The sequence below is a fragment of the Corythoichthys intestinalis genome, chromosome 3 (genome assembly GCF_030265065.1).
Source record: "Corythoichthys intestinalis isolate RoL2023-P3 chromosome 3, ASM3026506v1, whole genome shotgun sequence".
Classification (NCBI taxonomy): domain Eukaryota; kingdom Metazoa; phylum Chordata; class Actinopteri; order Syngnathiformes; family Syngnathidae; genus Corythoichthys; species Corythoichthys intestinalis.
In genome coordinates, this window is record NC_080397.1 from 28465576 (window position 1) to 28479341 (window position 13766).

A 13766-nucleotide genomic window follows, 5' to 3' on the forward strand; every position below is an offset into this window, starting at 1 on the left:
CAGTGATGTTTTGGGGCTGTCGTTGGGCAACACAGACTTTCAACTCCCTCCTCACCCCATGGCGTCAAAATGATAACAAGAACGGGGAGCAAAAATCCCAGAACCAGACCTAGTGAATGACCTACAGAGAGCTGGGACCACAGTAACAAAGGCTACTATCAGTAACACAATGTGCCGCCAGGGACTCAAATCCTGCACTGCCAGACGTGTCCCCCTGCTGAAGAAAATACACGTCCAGGCCCGTCTGCGGTTCGCTAAAGAGCATTTGGATGATCCGGAAGAGGACTAGGAGAATGTGTTATGATCAGATGAAACCAAAATAGAACTTTTTGGTAGAAACACAGGTTCTTGTGTTTGGAGGAGAAAGAATACTGAAATGCACCATACCTACTGTGAAGCATGGGGGTGGAAACATCATGCTTTGGGGCTGTTTTTCTGCAAAGGGACCAGTACGACTGATCTGTGCAAAGGAAAGAATGAATGGGGCCATGTATCGAGAGATTTTGAGTGAAAATCTCCTTCAATCAGCAAGGGTATTGAATATGAGACGTGCCTGGGTCTTTCAGCATGACAATAATCCCAAACACACAGCCAGGGCAACAAAGGAGTGGCTTCGTAAGAAACATCTCAAGTTCCTGGAGTGGCCTAGCCGGTCTCCAGATCTCAACCCCATAGAAAATCTGTGGAGGGAGTTGAAAGTCCGTGTTGCCCAACAACAGCCCCAAAACATCACTGCTCTAGAGGAGATCTGAATGGAGAAATGGGCCAAAATACCAGCAACAGTGTGTGAAAAGCTTGCACAGAGTTACAGAAAATGTTTGACCTCCGTTATTGCCAACAAAGGGTACATAAAAAAGTATTTAGGTGAACTTTTGGTATTGACTAAATACTGATTTTCCACCATGATTTGCTAACAAATTCTTTAAAAATCAAACAATCTAATTTTCTTGTTTTTTCCCCAATTCTGTCTCTCATGGTTGAGGTTTACCCATGTTGACAATTACAGGCCTCTCTAATATTTTCAAGTGGGAGAACTTGCACAATTAGTGGTTGACTAAATACTTGTTTGCCCCACTGTATATGGTAACCCTATGTTGGAAATTGTACTCTTAGCCAAACGCTGCGCGTTCATGTCGTAGTAACCCCCTATCTGACTCAAAGAAGTTTTCCAAGTCGAGAACAGTCAAAAATAACAAGGACCGAGCAGCAATAAACGACAGGCTAACAAAGGGAAAAACTGGGACCATTCTAGCAGCATTCTCCTTTGCATCCAGACAAGTGATGACGTCTTGAAAAATTGTTCAGCTCTATTAAAAGGGGCTGGCAGGCGGGGCATCGGATCTGATTGGCTGGCTTGATGAGTCTTGGATTAGGCAAAAGGGTTTGTCTGTCCTATGTTCAAGGCAACGTTGACTATCTTCTGTCAGCGACAGCTGGGAGTCGGGCACAACTCGCTGACTGAGTGCCTGACGTCAGCTTATAATGTTATGTCCATCAGTTATCACATGGCGAGGGTGTGACGTGGTTTGTCAACTGTCTGCATACTGACCTGTTCCTATCACTTACTCACTCATTTCTTGCATACAGGGGCTCTTTTGTCTGCCCACACAAACATTCATTCTTATACACTCATATTTTAAGATGTATTTTATTGTTGGTGACACAAAGGGTGTCAAACGTACGGCCCGTTTGGGGGTCCAATCTGGCCCACGGAGTTGGTCTGCCTGACAGGCACACTGTAGCTCATTCAGAATGTACAGGTATATACAGAATCACAATCTTTTGACATCGGCACGGTAAAACCAGAAATTTGTGATTTGGGTGATCGAGTGAGTGCACCACTGCACTTGGCTCACTTTCGTGTCCGGAGTTACATTCGTTCGTTCGCCTCCACCCAGTCAAAATGGATTGGACGTCAACTGCTGTCAATGGCAGCCAATGAGTTAACAAGGAAGTGACCCAACACTTCCCCAAAACCAGCAGGAAGTAACACTAAATCAACAGGAACTCACCTGGAAATACCCCAATATCAACATCAACATCCAAAATTTACAGGAAGTAACACGTAAATATCTTTAAACTACAGTGGCACCTGTACTTACGAAGTTAATTGGTTTCTGGAAGTTTCGTAACCTCAAAATTCTGTAAGAAGAGACGTGTTTTCCTTGTAAATGCCGTAATCCGTTCCAAGCCCCACAATATTCATACATAAACCTTTTATAATGCATAAAATGCATCAAAACATGTAACAAATACACGGTACAATTAGATTATTGCACAATAAATTGTGCACACAAATTGTGCAAAATGTAAAAAAACAAGAATAGAGTAAAGAATAAATGTTAATAGACTCATGTAAAGCTGTTGGTAAACGAGGGGCGAATGAAGAGGACGCAGGACATACAGTGAAGGTTCCTCTTAGCCAATTAGATGCCAAAAATGCTAGGCAACAGCCAATCGCAGAGCAGCTATAAATACAGTGGTATAAAATAGTATCTAAACCTTTTGAAATTTCTCACATTTCTGCATAAAATCACCTTATCTCTTTGTCAAAATCACAAAGATGAAAAAACTGATTTAACTGAAACGACCCAAACATTTATAGATTTTTATATTTTAATGAGGATACCATGCAAACAATGACAGAAGAGAAAAAAATAAGTACGTCAACCCTCTGCCTAAGGAGAGTAATTGAAACCAATTTTCGCCAAACAATTTAAGTCAGGGGTGTGCCCAAACACTGATGAGTGTTTTAAAGCGGCCCTGCCCACTTTAAAACACACACCTGGTAAGAACTGGCTTGATGAGAAGCATTGTCTGATGTGCATCATGGCTCGGTCAAAAGAGCTGTCTGAAGACTGCGATCAAGGATTGTTGATTTGTATAAAGCTGGAGAGGGATACAAAACCATCTCTAAGAGTTTGGATGTTCATCAATCGACAGTCAGAGAAGTTGTCTACAAATGGAGAGAGCTTGGCACTGTTGCTTCTCTCCCAAGGAGTGGCCTTCCACCAAAGATTATGCCAAGAGTTCAGCGCAGAATACTCAGAGAAGTAAAAAAAGAACCCTAGTGTGTCTGCTCAATACTTTCAGAAATCACTGGAACAGTCCAATATATCTGTGCACACATCAACTATATGTATAACTATGGCCAAGGATGGTGTTCATTGGAGGACTCCACGGAAGAAGCCACTGCTGTCTAAAAAACAAACAAAAAAAAAACATTGGTGCTCGTTTAATTTACAGAAGTTTTGGCAAAATATTTTGTGGGCTGATGAAACCAAAGTTGGATTGTTTTGGAGTAATACACAATGTCATGTGTGGAGGAAAAATGGAACAGCTCACCAACATCAACACCTCAACCCCACCGTGAAGCGTGGTGGAGGGAGCGTCATGATTTGGGGCTCTTTTGCTGCCTCAGGGCCTGGACAACTTGGATTCATTAATGGAAGAATGAATTCAAAAGTTCATCAGGATGTTTGCAAGAATACATGAGGCCGTCCGTCAGACAGTTGAAGCTAAAACGAGGATGGATGCTTCAACTAGACAATAATCTAAAACACAGACGTAAATCAACTTCAGAATGGTTTCAGAAGAACAAAATACACGTCCTGGAGAGTCCAAGTCAAAGTCCAGACTTGAACCCCATTTAGATGCTATGGCATGACCTAAAGACAACGATTCATGCCAGACAACCCAGGAATCAGACTGAATTACAGCAGTTTTGTAGAGAAGAATGGGCCAAGATTAGTCCTAATCGATGTGCCAGACTGATCTGCAGCTACAGGAAGCGTCTGGTTGAAGATATTGCTGCCAAATGGGGGGCCACAAAGGCAAGGCAAATTTATTTATATAGCACAATTCAACACAAGGCAATTCAAAGTGCTTTACATCACATAAAGATCATAAAAATCACATTAAATCAATAAACCGTAAAAACAAAGACAATCGAAACAGGAAATAAAATTATACATGAAAATCGCATTTAATCACGAATAGAATAAGAAGAAATAAAAAATACTACTACTAATAATAATAATTGAAATCAACAATGGAGCAAGAGGAATAGAAAGCAAATAGATTGAAATATATAGATAGTTATGGATATGCTGTGCTAAACAAGAGCGTTTTTAGCCCTGATTTAAAGGAGCTGAGAATTTGAGCATACTTGAGACCTTCAGGTAACTTGTTCCAGAGGTGAGGAGCATAATAACTAAATGCTGCCTCACCCTGCTTGGTTGTTGTTCTTGGAACATACAGGAGACCGGTTCCAGACGACTTTAGGGGTCTAGATGTTTCATAGGAATCTAACAAATCAATCATGTATTTTGGACCAAGGCCATTAAGTGTTTTGTAGACGAGCAGTGGTATTTTATAGTCTATCCTTTGACTCACTGGAAGGCAGTGTAATGATTTCAAAACCAGTGCACTGTGGTCCAGTTTCCCTGTATTTGTGGGGACTCTGGCTGCCGCATTCTGTACTAGCTGCAGCTTCCTGAGTGTTTTTTTTTTTTTGTTTGTTTGTTTTTAAATCACAAAATATTAAATTTAATGGTTCACTTACTTCTTTTTCCCCCTTCTGTCATTGTTTGCATACTATTCTCATTAAAATATGACAACCTATCAATGTTTGGGTGGTTTCATGTAAAGCAGACAGTTTTTTCATTTGTTTGATTTTGACAAAGATCAGATCACATCTGATGTTGATTTTAGGCAGAAATGTGAGAAATTCCAAAAGGTTCAGATCTTTTTTCATACGATTGTATATTACGCTCAGTAAACTCTGGGAGCTGCGAGTATCGGTCCTACTGTAGTTTTGTCTTTCTTATCCTGAAATTTCTTTCTCGACAAGAGGCAATATTATCCCATTGAGTCACTTCTCAACCTAAAAATTCTGTACGTACAGACGTTCGTAAGTAGAGGTACCACTGTACATGGAAGTGAAGTAAAATTACCTCAATGCCTGCCACTGACAACGATAGAATTCCAATTCATTTATACTGGAAGGATTAGCTGTGAATGCTCATCTTCAAAGTGCTGAAAAAATTAACTAGTCCGGCCCACATGAGATCTAATTGCCATAAATGTGGCCTGCAAACAAAAATGTGTGACATTCATGGGTTACACAATGGTTTTAATATCTATATTATGTACTAAGACAATAGAAGCAGGCATGTCTGTGATTATTGATTAGCACGTTGCAAAAACCTATTTCTCTTTACCTAAAAACGGGCGGAGTACATACACAACCCTGAAGTTTTCCCCCATTGCATGTACTTTAGGATGATGATCTAAACCATTTTAACCCTGATCTCCTCTCGCTTGTGTCTGAGATCAGAATGGGAGCGTCAGACAACATTTACAAAGGTCGCAGCACCTTCATGGAGGAACTGAGTGAAGCCTCAGAAATGATTTCACATGCGACTCAGCGTTCCCTGGTCATCTTGGACGAACTCGGCCGAGGAACCAGCACCCATGACGGCATTGCCATCGCCTATGCTACTCTTGACCATTTCATCAGAGTTGTAAGTGTGTTTTCTTATAGAGTCAAGAGTTTTTCTTCGCAGAAGCCAAACAAAAAAACATTTCAAGTTGAGCTTAGTGTCTTTATGTGCACCTTTCACCAAATTTTAATGACCTGATGGCACATAATGACACGAGGCAATGGGGAAGCTTTGTCAGTGCAGCAGCACTTCAAAACAGAGCGAAATGCAGTAGTTGCAAGACTTGATCTATAATCTTAATAACCTGTGGAGAAAGGAGGCATAAGTGATCCCGTGGTGCCTAATTTGTTTACTGAGCCTTATTTTCTTTTGTCAACGCACAAAAGCCACATCATCAAATCAGATGCCGGGTCGCTCACCTTTGTGCTCATAAGAGACGTCTTTTTGCCTCTTTGGTTCATGTCAGTTGTTATTAGAGTGATTTATACTGTATCTCATTGTTAATTGAAAATGAAAAAAAATCATCTGCCAGGATTGCTCTTCCATACCAGACCTACTACTGTATTTTTCGGACTACAAGTCGCACCTGAGTATAAGTCGCATCAGCCATAAAATGCCCAACGAAGAGAAAAAAAAAATATATAAGTCGCACCGGAGTATAAGTCGCATTTTGGGGGACATTTATTTGATAAAATTCAACACATAGAACAGATCTGTCATCTTGAAAGGCAATTTAATATAAAAATACAATAGAGAACAACATGCTGAATAAGTGTACAGTGCATGAACAACGAAATGTGAATATACTGTCCTCACCAGGACGCTACGGCTCGGTCCTGGCTATCCAGCGAGCTAAACTCCCAAATGACGATGTTTGACGTCCGTATAATTTGCGGAATCAATTTCGTCCTCGAAACCAAACAGGTTCGCATCAACGTAAATAAATGATCATTAGGTGCTGTTACAGCAATGACACAAACGGTTAGCATGCGTTCGCTAGAATTAGCACATCGTTCAAACAACCACACAACTGGCTTTAAGTGTCCGATCGCGGGTGGAAAACACACAACAACAACATAAAAAATGATACACACAGGCGTTGCCTCTGTAGAGATATTTTACAAGCATAAACAATAAACGTAGGTTCGCGGCCATGTTTCTCTCTCGCTAACTCGCCCACTCACTCAAGCTGCGTAGCTTTGCGTCTTCTTCTGGCGTGTGAGCAGTCTTCTTCACGTAAGCCAGTACGAGTGTGCCCTCATGTGGGCGTGAAAGCGCCACAAACTAAAAAGATGCATTTCAATATAAAAAAGTCAATAATACAATTGAACACACATTGCCAAAGGCAGAACGCGAACGTGGCCATAGCTATTAAGAGTTATTCAGATAACTGTAGCATAAAGAACATGCTAACAACTTTAGCAAACCATCAGTGTCACTCCAAAACACCAAAATAACGTCATAATGTGTTAATAATTTCACACATAGGTCGCTCCTGAGTATAAGTCGCACCCCAGGCCAAACTATGAAAAAAACTGGGACTTATAGTCCGAAAAATATGGTAAGTGTGTATTGTGTTTTTATTCATTTTAATTCAAATAATTTAGTTTTTATTAAAGGAGCAATATGTAAGATCTGATTCTTGAATTATTCATGAAATGGCCCGAATATTTTAATAGATATTACTAAAATGATGATTCTACCACGGTTCTCAATGGTTAAGCTGAGATTTTCCCATTTGAAAAGTTATTGTCAGCCTATAAAAGTTGTTATTGTTTTGATTCTGTGTTTACAATGGATGTTTCGCCCACTTTCCACCACCACCCAATTGCGAGATAAGTTCCTTGTCTTTGTCCAGGTTGCCAGTGCAAGAACGTGTACTTAATTGTACTCAACTATGGCTACTTGTCCTACATGTACGGGTATATTCGTGCACTTGTACTACAAGTATGTGTACTTGTACCACAAGTAGAGCCGCAACACATTATTTTCATAATCCACTAATGAACGATTAATTGGATAATTGACAGTTTTTTGCGATTACCTTCACAATTTAACATGAAGTTGTTTTAGGCATGTTCTAAATAACACTTAAGACAAAAAAGATGACTACCTCCTTCAAAAATAATATTTTATTACAGCTTCCTGACTTAACTATACAACTGTACAGCTTTAAGTACTTAAAACGTTTTAGTGTTAAATCAAATAAAGGTTCTGACTATAAAACATACCGGTAGAAAGAATTTTTGTCCCGTTCATTCAAATAAAACAAGTGCTGCTGATTGACATCTTAACCCTGGAGAAAAAGTGCTAATGTAAGTTATGTCAATGACTCTATTATTTTTTGTAGAGAAACTTAATAACAAAATAGAATAAGTAAGATGCAGACTGTAATGAATCAGTTTTCTTTATCCTTCATTCATTCATTCATCAACTGAAGCGCTTAAACGCTGTCCAACAGGGGTTATCAAAGTTCGTTCTCTTGTATGTCCATTTACTGTTCTAATAGGAGTACTATTCTGTTATATGAACTGGTTTATGTGCTATGTGTGTGTTTTTTTCTAAAAAAAAAAAAAAAAAAACCCAAATGAGAAAACTTCACTACCTAACAATAACTTAAATGCTAATATACGTCACCAAAACACAATATTGTACATGCTGTAGGGACACCTAGACACTGATTAGCATAATCACTAACTACTTAGCGCTCCATGCTAGGTAGTAATGTCTCATCGAAAAAAAATTGAAAACAATACAAATGGCTTTATTTACTCACCTCTGGCGGACACACACTGGATTTAACAACACATGTGACTCAAGACAGTCTAACACTTGACAAATAATGTTGCTTATGCAACTCAACCTGTGTGTAGCAGTGAACTCTCCCTTGCTCTTATTTTTGGCATGCGCTTAGTTCCCGGCAAAAATCGAAAATCAAATGAATTGGCAACAAATTTATTAATTCATATTTATCAATTTAATCGATTAGTTGTTGCAGCCGTAACTGCAAGTACATGTTGTTACATGTTTATGTGTTTGTTACATGTTTACGTAGTTATGTGTTTGTTTTTGCATGTATTTAAACCACTAGTACATGTACTTGTGTGTACTTGTACTACAGGTGCATGGGTTTCCATGGACTACAAGTACAAGTACACACAACTACACGCACTAGTTGTAGTACAAGTAAACTGACCATCAACGCAAAGCTACTGTAACTGCACAATTTCTACAGAAATTGCATTTTCTAGTTTCTCATTGAAATGCAACATTGGTACAATATAATGCAGCTTTATTCTCCATTGCGAAGCACTTATCTGGCATCTCAAAGGAGAAGCAATGGGATGTTGTGCGCTTCAATATTTTCATCCTGGTTATAGTACCATTTATGGCCACCAATATTGCTTATAAATATTAATTATAAATGTATTTACTATCATAATAAATATAATGATTATTAATTGTAAAAAATAAATATTAGCAATTATTATTTTTAGTTTTTTTAAATAGCCCAAAAAATTGTACTTGCCCAAAAAAGCTATAATGTACTTAAAGGGATCCACGGATAGAAAGACTAGTTCTTAAAAAAACAAAAAAAAACCAAACGTTTTTATGGTTTAGAGTAATCTGATATTGAAACCCCTCTTGGTGTTTTCGGTTTTCATACAATTTGTAAAATCAGTTGCACTAGTAAGTTGCCATTGTAGTTGACGTCTCAGGGCGGTGACGTCACATGGTTATGCTTCCGGACTTCCAGACTATGACTCCAGCGACATTAACGTTTCATCTCTTCAATCCTTTCATTTTGAACTTAAGAGGAAAATTCATGAGCATGACAGCACTGACGATATTTCACAAAATGAGCAGCAAAAGCAAAATGAACAGGATGAAACCAGACGACAGTTGGGGGAAAAAATGGTATTCTGCCTAAATGTGCTACAACAGCGAGACGTCCTACAAGAGGCAAATTTCACACACAAAGTACTACCATGCGCTTTCAGCTTGTTTTGTTTAGATGCATACAGACAGAACATACTAAAGATGCCCTAAGAAAATACTTAAACTTAATAGTATTAAATAAGGGTGGTTTAAATATGACTAATGTGGTCAACAGATCAACAATCTGCTTTAAAGCTACCACATGAACACACAATGCCTAGAAGTATAAGAGGGAAACACATGCAAAAAGTATTTTGAGGCAATGAAAAGGTAATAAAACACTCAATAAAAACACAAATAGTAAGTACTCACCGCTTTTAACTGATGTGCGCATGTGTTAGACGTCTCGCCGCGTAACAAGAATTGCAGTAACTGTAACCCGGTAGAGTTCGTCGAGTGACAGTGACAGAGTACGTCATCACCCTGAGCGTCCATTGCGCGCATTGAACATGGAGTCCTCCGTAGGTCAAAACATGTACTATTATTATTATTATAATATTATAGATTTTTAAATCAATGGCAATATTTCATGTGTTTCTAATAACATATTTTAGTAAAAGAGAACTAATGTGGCTTATTAGAGCCTGTAAGTCTTTAAGTCCGAGGTTCTCTTTAAGTGTTTTTATTACATTCATATAGGAAAAAGTAACTTTTGAATAGCTGTACACTGTAGTGACCACTATAAAACCCTCTGTTTCTCAAAACTGGACTTTGGCAACTGGATAATGAAAGACAACGTAGAATGAGCACTCCTTTGAGTTAAAATGGAACAATGTGTATTCTTTTGGGATTACTTGCATGTGTAGAGCCTTGTCTCATGCAAGATTCTCAAGAAAAAACTGACAGGTCGTGCCTGATGCAATTGAGGTGAGCAGTATTTTGACTCCAAAAAAACCCGATGGACTTGGCATCTGCTGTTTTTGAATTTGTCAGTGTTTGTCACAAGGCCTGTCTAGCAAGCATACTGTAATTTATATCATCTGGACAGTCTTTTGGTTTATGTAATTGGTGCAAAATGCGACTGTAGCCGATGCTGGCTCTCTAACCACCTGTTGTATAACAACATTGATTTGTTAGTAAGGCATGGCTATAAAAGGAAAAAAGAAGATGGGCTTTGCGGTGATATCCCTTCTTGAAACGAGTAGACCCACACCATCTTTCATGTTCTCTTCCTCCCACTCCTCCTCTTCTGTCATGTCCTCTTCCTCCTCACCAGACATCCTTGCTCGCGTCAAATTCAGACTCCTATTTTGACTCAGTTGTTATAGAAACACAAATTTCGCTGGCCCCAGACTTCACCCAGTCGGTAGTTAAGAATGTAAATGGCTTCCATAACACCACTCAGGGATGCTATGGCCTTGATGCTGATAGAGAAAATGCAGAAAATTCAAAGTTACAAGTTGCTGGGTTTTGTGGCAAAGTTGCAGCAGGTGTGCACGAGGCTCCGTTTATGTTAAAACGCGCCATGGTGGCCTCACCGTCAGTCATTACTCTCTCTCAGGCTCACTGGGGCTGTTCGCACGAGCAGCAGGTCCCGCCATTAGCTTCACACCAGGCTCGGCGTCACACCCGTAGCTCTCTTGTCGTTGTACGGTCGCACCTCACCAAACAGCGGCGGGTGCGAGCAGACGCAGCTTTTTTTTTTTTTTTTTTGCAAAATACTCACAGCATCACAACACTTATTGCTCTCTTCAAAGATGAGATTTCACGTTGCGGGAAGATACTCGCTGTGTAAGCACTAGTCTTCCTGTTGCCATATAATTGTATGCAGTGGTGCCTTAAGATACAAGCAACTTCGCATTGGAGTTTGAGAGCCTCAAATAGGCAGTCAGCGGATAATTGGGCTGAAATTGTATAGACTGCGTCAGGCATAAGTGAGATTTTGAGTTCTGCCTCTGGGCAGTCTAAAATCACCACAAAAGGAGGACTATTAAAACAAGCATCAGTGTGCTCCAGCACACTAAAGGCTGAAGGCCTTGTGCACATGGCCTCTGCTGGCTAACCCATAACCTACAGACGGCACGGGCACCACTAAGTCTGCATTTAATTAATCAACCCAACACACATAAAAAATTTTTAAAAATCCGAAATCGGGCTCCGAGTCGATCGATGCTACATACTGTACAATGACATGAAAGGTTTCTGAAGCTTTTGTAATTTCTCACATTTTTACATGAAATCACCATCAAATGTCATCTGATCTTTTTCACAATCACACAGATATAAAAACATGTTTGTGGACTGAAACTGAAATTGTTTAGGAGGAACACACGTCACGCATCACCAGTGTTGTTAATAACGGCATTAGAATATATCTGCGTTACTAACGGCGTAATTTTTTTTTCAGTAGTGAGTAATCTAATTAATTACTTTTCTCATCTTGGCAACGACTGTACCGTTACCGAGGCAGGAAAGGCGTGCATTACTATGCGTTGCAATGTTGGTTGAATGACGCGAGAAAAGTCTGAGAGAGACGGACTCACGGAGACGAGAGAGCAGAGGAGGAGTGGCGAGGCCGTTGCAAACGCGATGCTAGGTGGCTCCAATAATACCTGACTGTAGCCGATAGCCTTCAAACTACGCCTACATGATGCTACGGTAGATATCACATATTGTAGAACTAGATGCAAATGACAGACACGGCGGCATAAGCAACATGTATAAAGAACTAGATGCGTTAGTAAAAACGGCCGCCATCTTAAAGCAGTATACCTCTCAGGAAGGCTCTGGTCTAGAGAATCTTCCTTGCGAACTTAAGTAACTTTTTATCTAAAATGCTCCTAAATCGGCAAAATATTGACTTAAATCTATCTTTAAATGATGAAACAGTTTTAAAACTTACACATGTCGAAAGTAGACAGAAGGGAACTAATGCAATAACGGGAGCAATTTTAACAATGGTTGATTCACAACATTAAATGACTTCCACACATAGCAAAGGTTGTTGCAATATCCGCAATACCCCTGCGTCTAGTTAATTTTAGGGTAAAGAATTGGGCTAGGGCCAGATGGCCCAAAAAACCTTTAAACTTCACATTGTGTGACCTGTTTTTTTTTTTTTTTTTTTTTTTTTTTTTTTTTTTTTGAGAAAAAAAACATGAAAAATTATCACCAGTTACTTTGCCAAGTAACTAATTACTCTTACATTCAGGTAACAGAGTTACTAACGCAATTACTTTTTGGGAGAAGTAATTTGGAACTGTAATTAATTACTTTTTTAAAGTAAGATTAACAACACTGCGCATCACTAACATCAACACCTCATCCCTACTGTAAAACATGGTGGAGGTAGCATCGTGGTTTGGGGCTGTTTTGCCTGCTCAGGGCAGGGACAACTTGAAATCATTCATTGAACAATGAATTCAAATGTTTATCGGGATGCTTTGTAGGAAACGCTCTTGAAGCTAAAACGAGGATAGATACTGCAACAGGACAACAATCCAAAACAAACTTTGCACTGGTTTCAGAATAACATAATACATGTGGCCAAGTTAAAGTCCTGTCTTAAACTCCATGTCCATGCTGTGCCACGACCTTAAAACAGTGATTCATGCCACACATTTGACTGTGTCAGGGTGCGTGGTACAGACGGGATCGCAGAGCAGACACACGGAAGTAATAGACTGTGATAAGCAAAATATTTATTGAAATGCGGAGGGTTAATATCCGAGCAGAGGTCAAAGTGACCGCAGCAGTTGAAGGAGGGGTGTGGAGTTCCCAACTCGGGGCAGTCGTGCTGGTGAGAGGCAGGCGAGGCTTGGAAGGGCACAAGCTTGAATATCCGATGTGGGGTGCGCAAAAACAGGTCCTTTGGCGAGAGCAAAAAGTCCTGAGCCGGAGATCAGAAAGTCTATATCACTATTGTGAGAAACAACTGATGGTGGAACAGGGTTTCCCCTAGGATTTTTTGAAGCTGCGGTGGTGGGCTGCATCGGAGTCGGACCGCCTCACCATGTCGTGCCGCGGCAAAATTGCGTCTTAACATGACAATTTTTTTTTTTTCACATTTTGTGACCCAAGAAGAACCATAACAAATATCTATTTGAAATATTTTATTAGCCAGGCTAATGTTGTAGCTCTCAGCTACGGTACATGTACGTAAAGTGCGTAGCTGATTACAGCTACATTACCCTACATAATAATACGACTTTTTTTTCTCATAGCAATAGTACTACTTACGTCTCGTAGTCCTTAATGTATTACATTAACACATCAATACTAGTCCTACTGTTAATGGACCAATGGCGTAGGTTTGCATGGGGACGTTAAGAACACCACCTTTTAGGCAACCTTATTTGCATTATATAATGAGTTCAGTTATGGAGGTCATTTAGATTGTCTTCACATATTTTTTTTAAGGATAGAATTGACCCTACCATTGTT

At 39.7% G+C, this 13766-nt stretch overlaps 1 protein-coding gene across 1 annotated transcript in view; it reads left to right on the plus strand.

Annotated features, from left to right (window-relative positions):
• msh3 (mutS homolog 3 (E. coli)) overlaps positions 1-13766 on the plus strand; it is a 104080-nt gene that overhangs the window by 71677 nt on the left and 18637 nt on the right. Inside the window, exon 20 of the mRNA XM_057832069.1 lies at positions 5339-5525. Within this exon, the coding sequence (XP_057688052.1) occupies positions 5339-5525 (187 nt within the window). The remainder of the gene's footprint in view (positions 1-5338; positions 5526-13766) is intronic.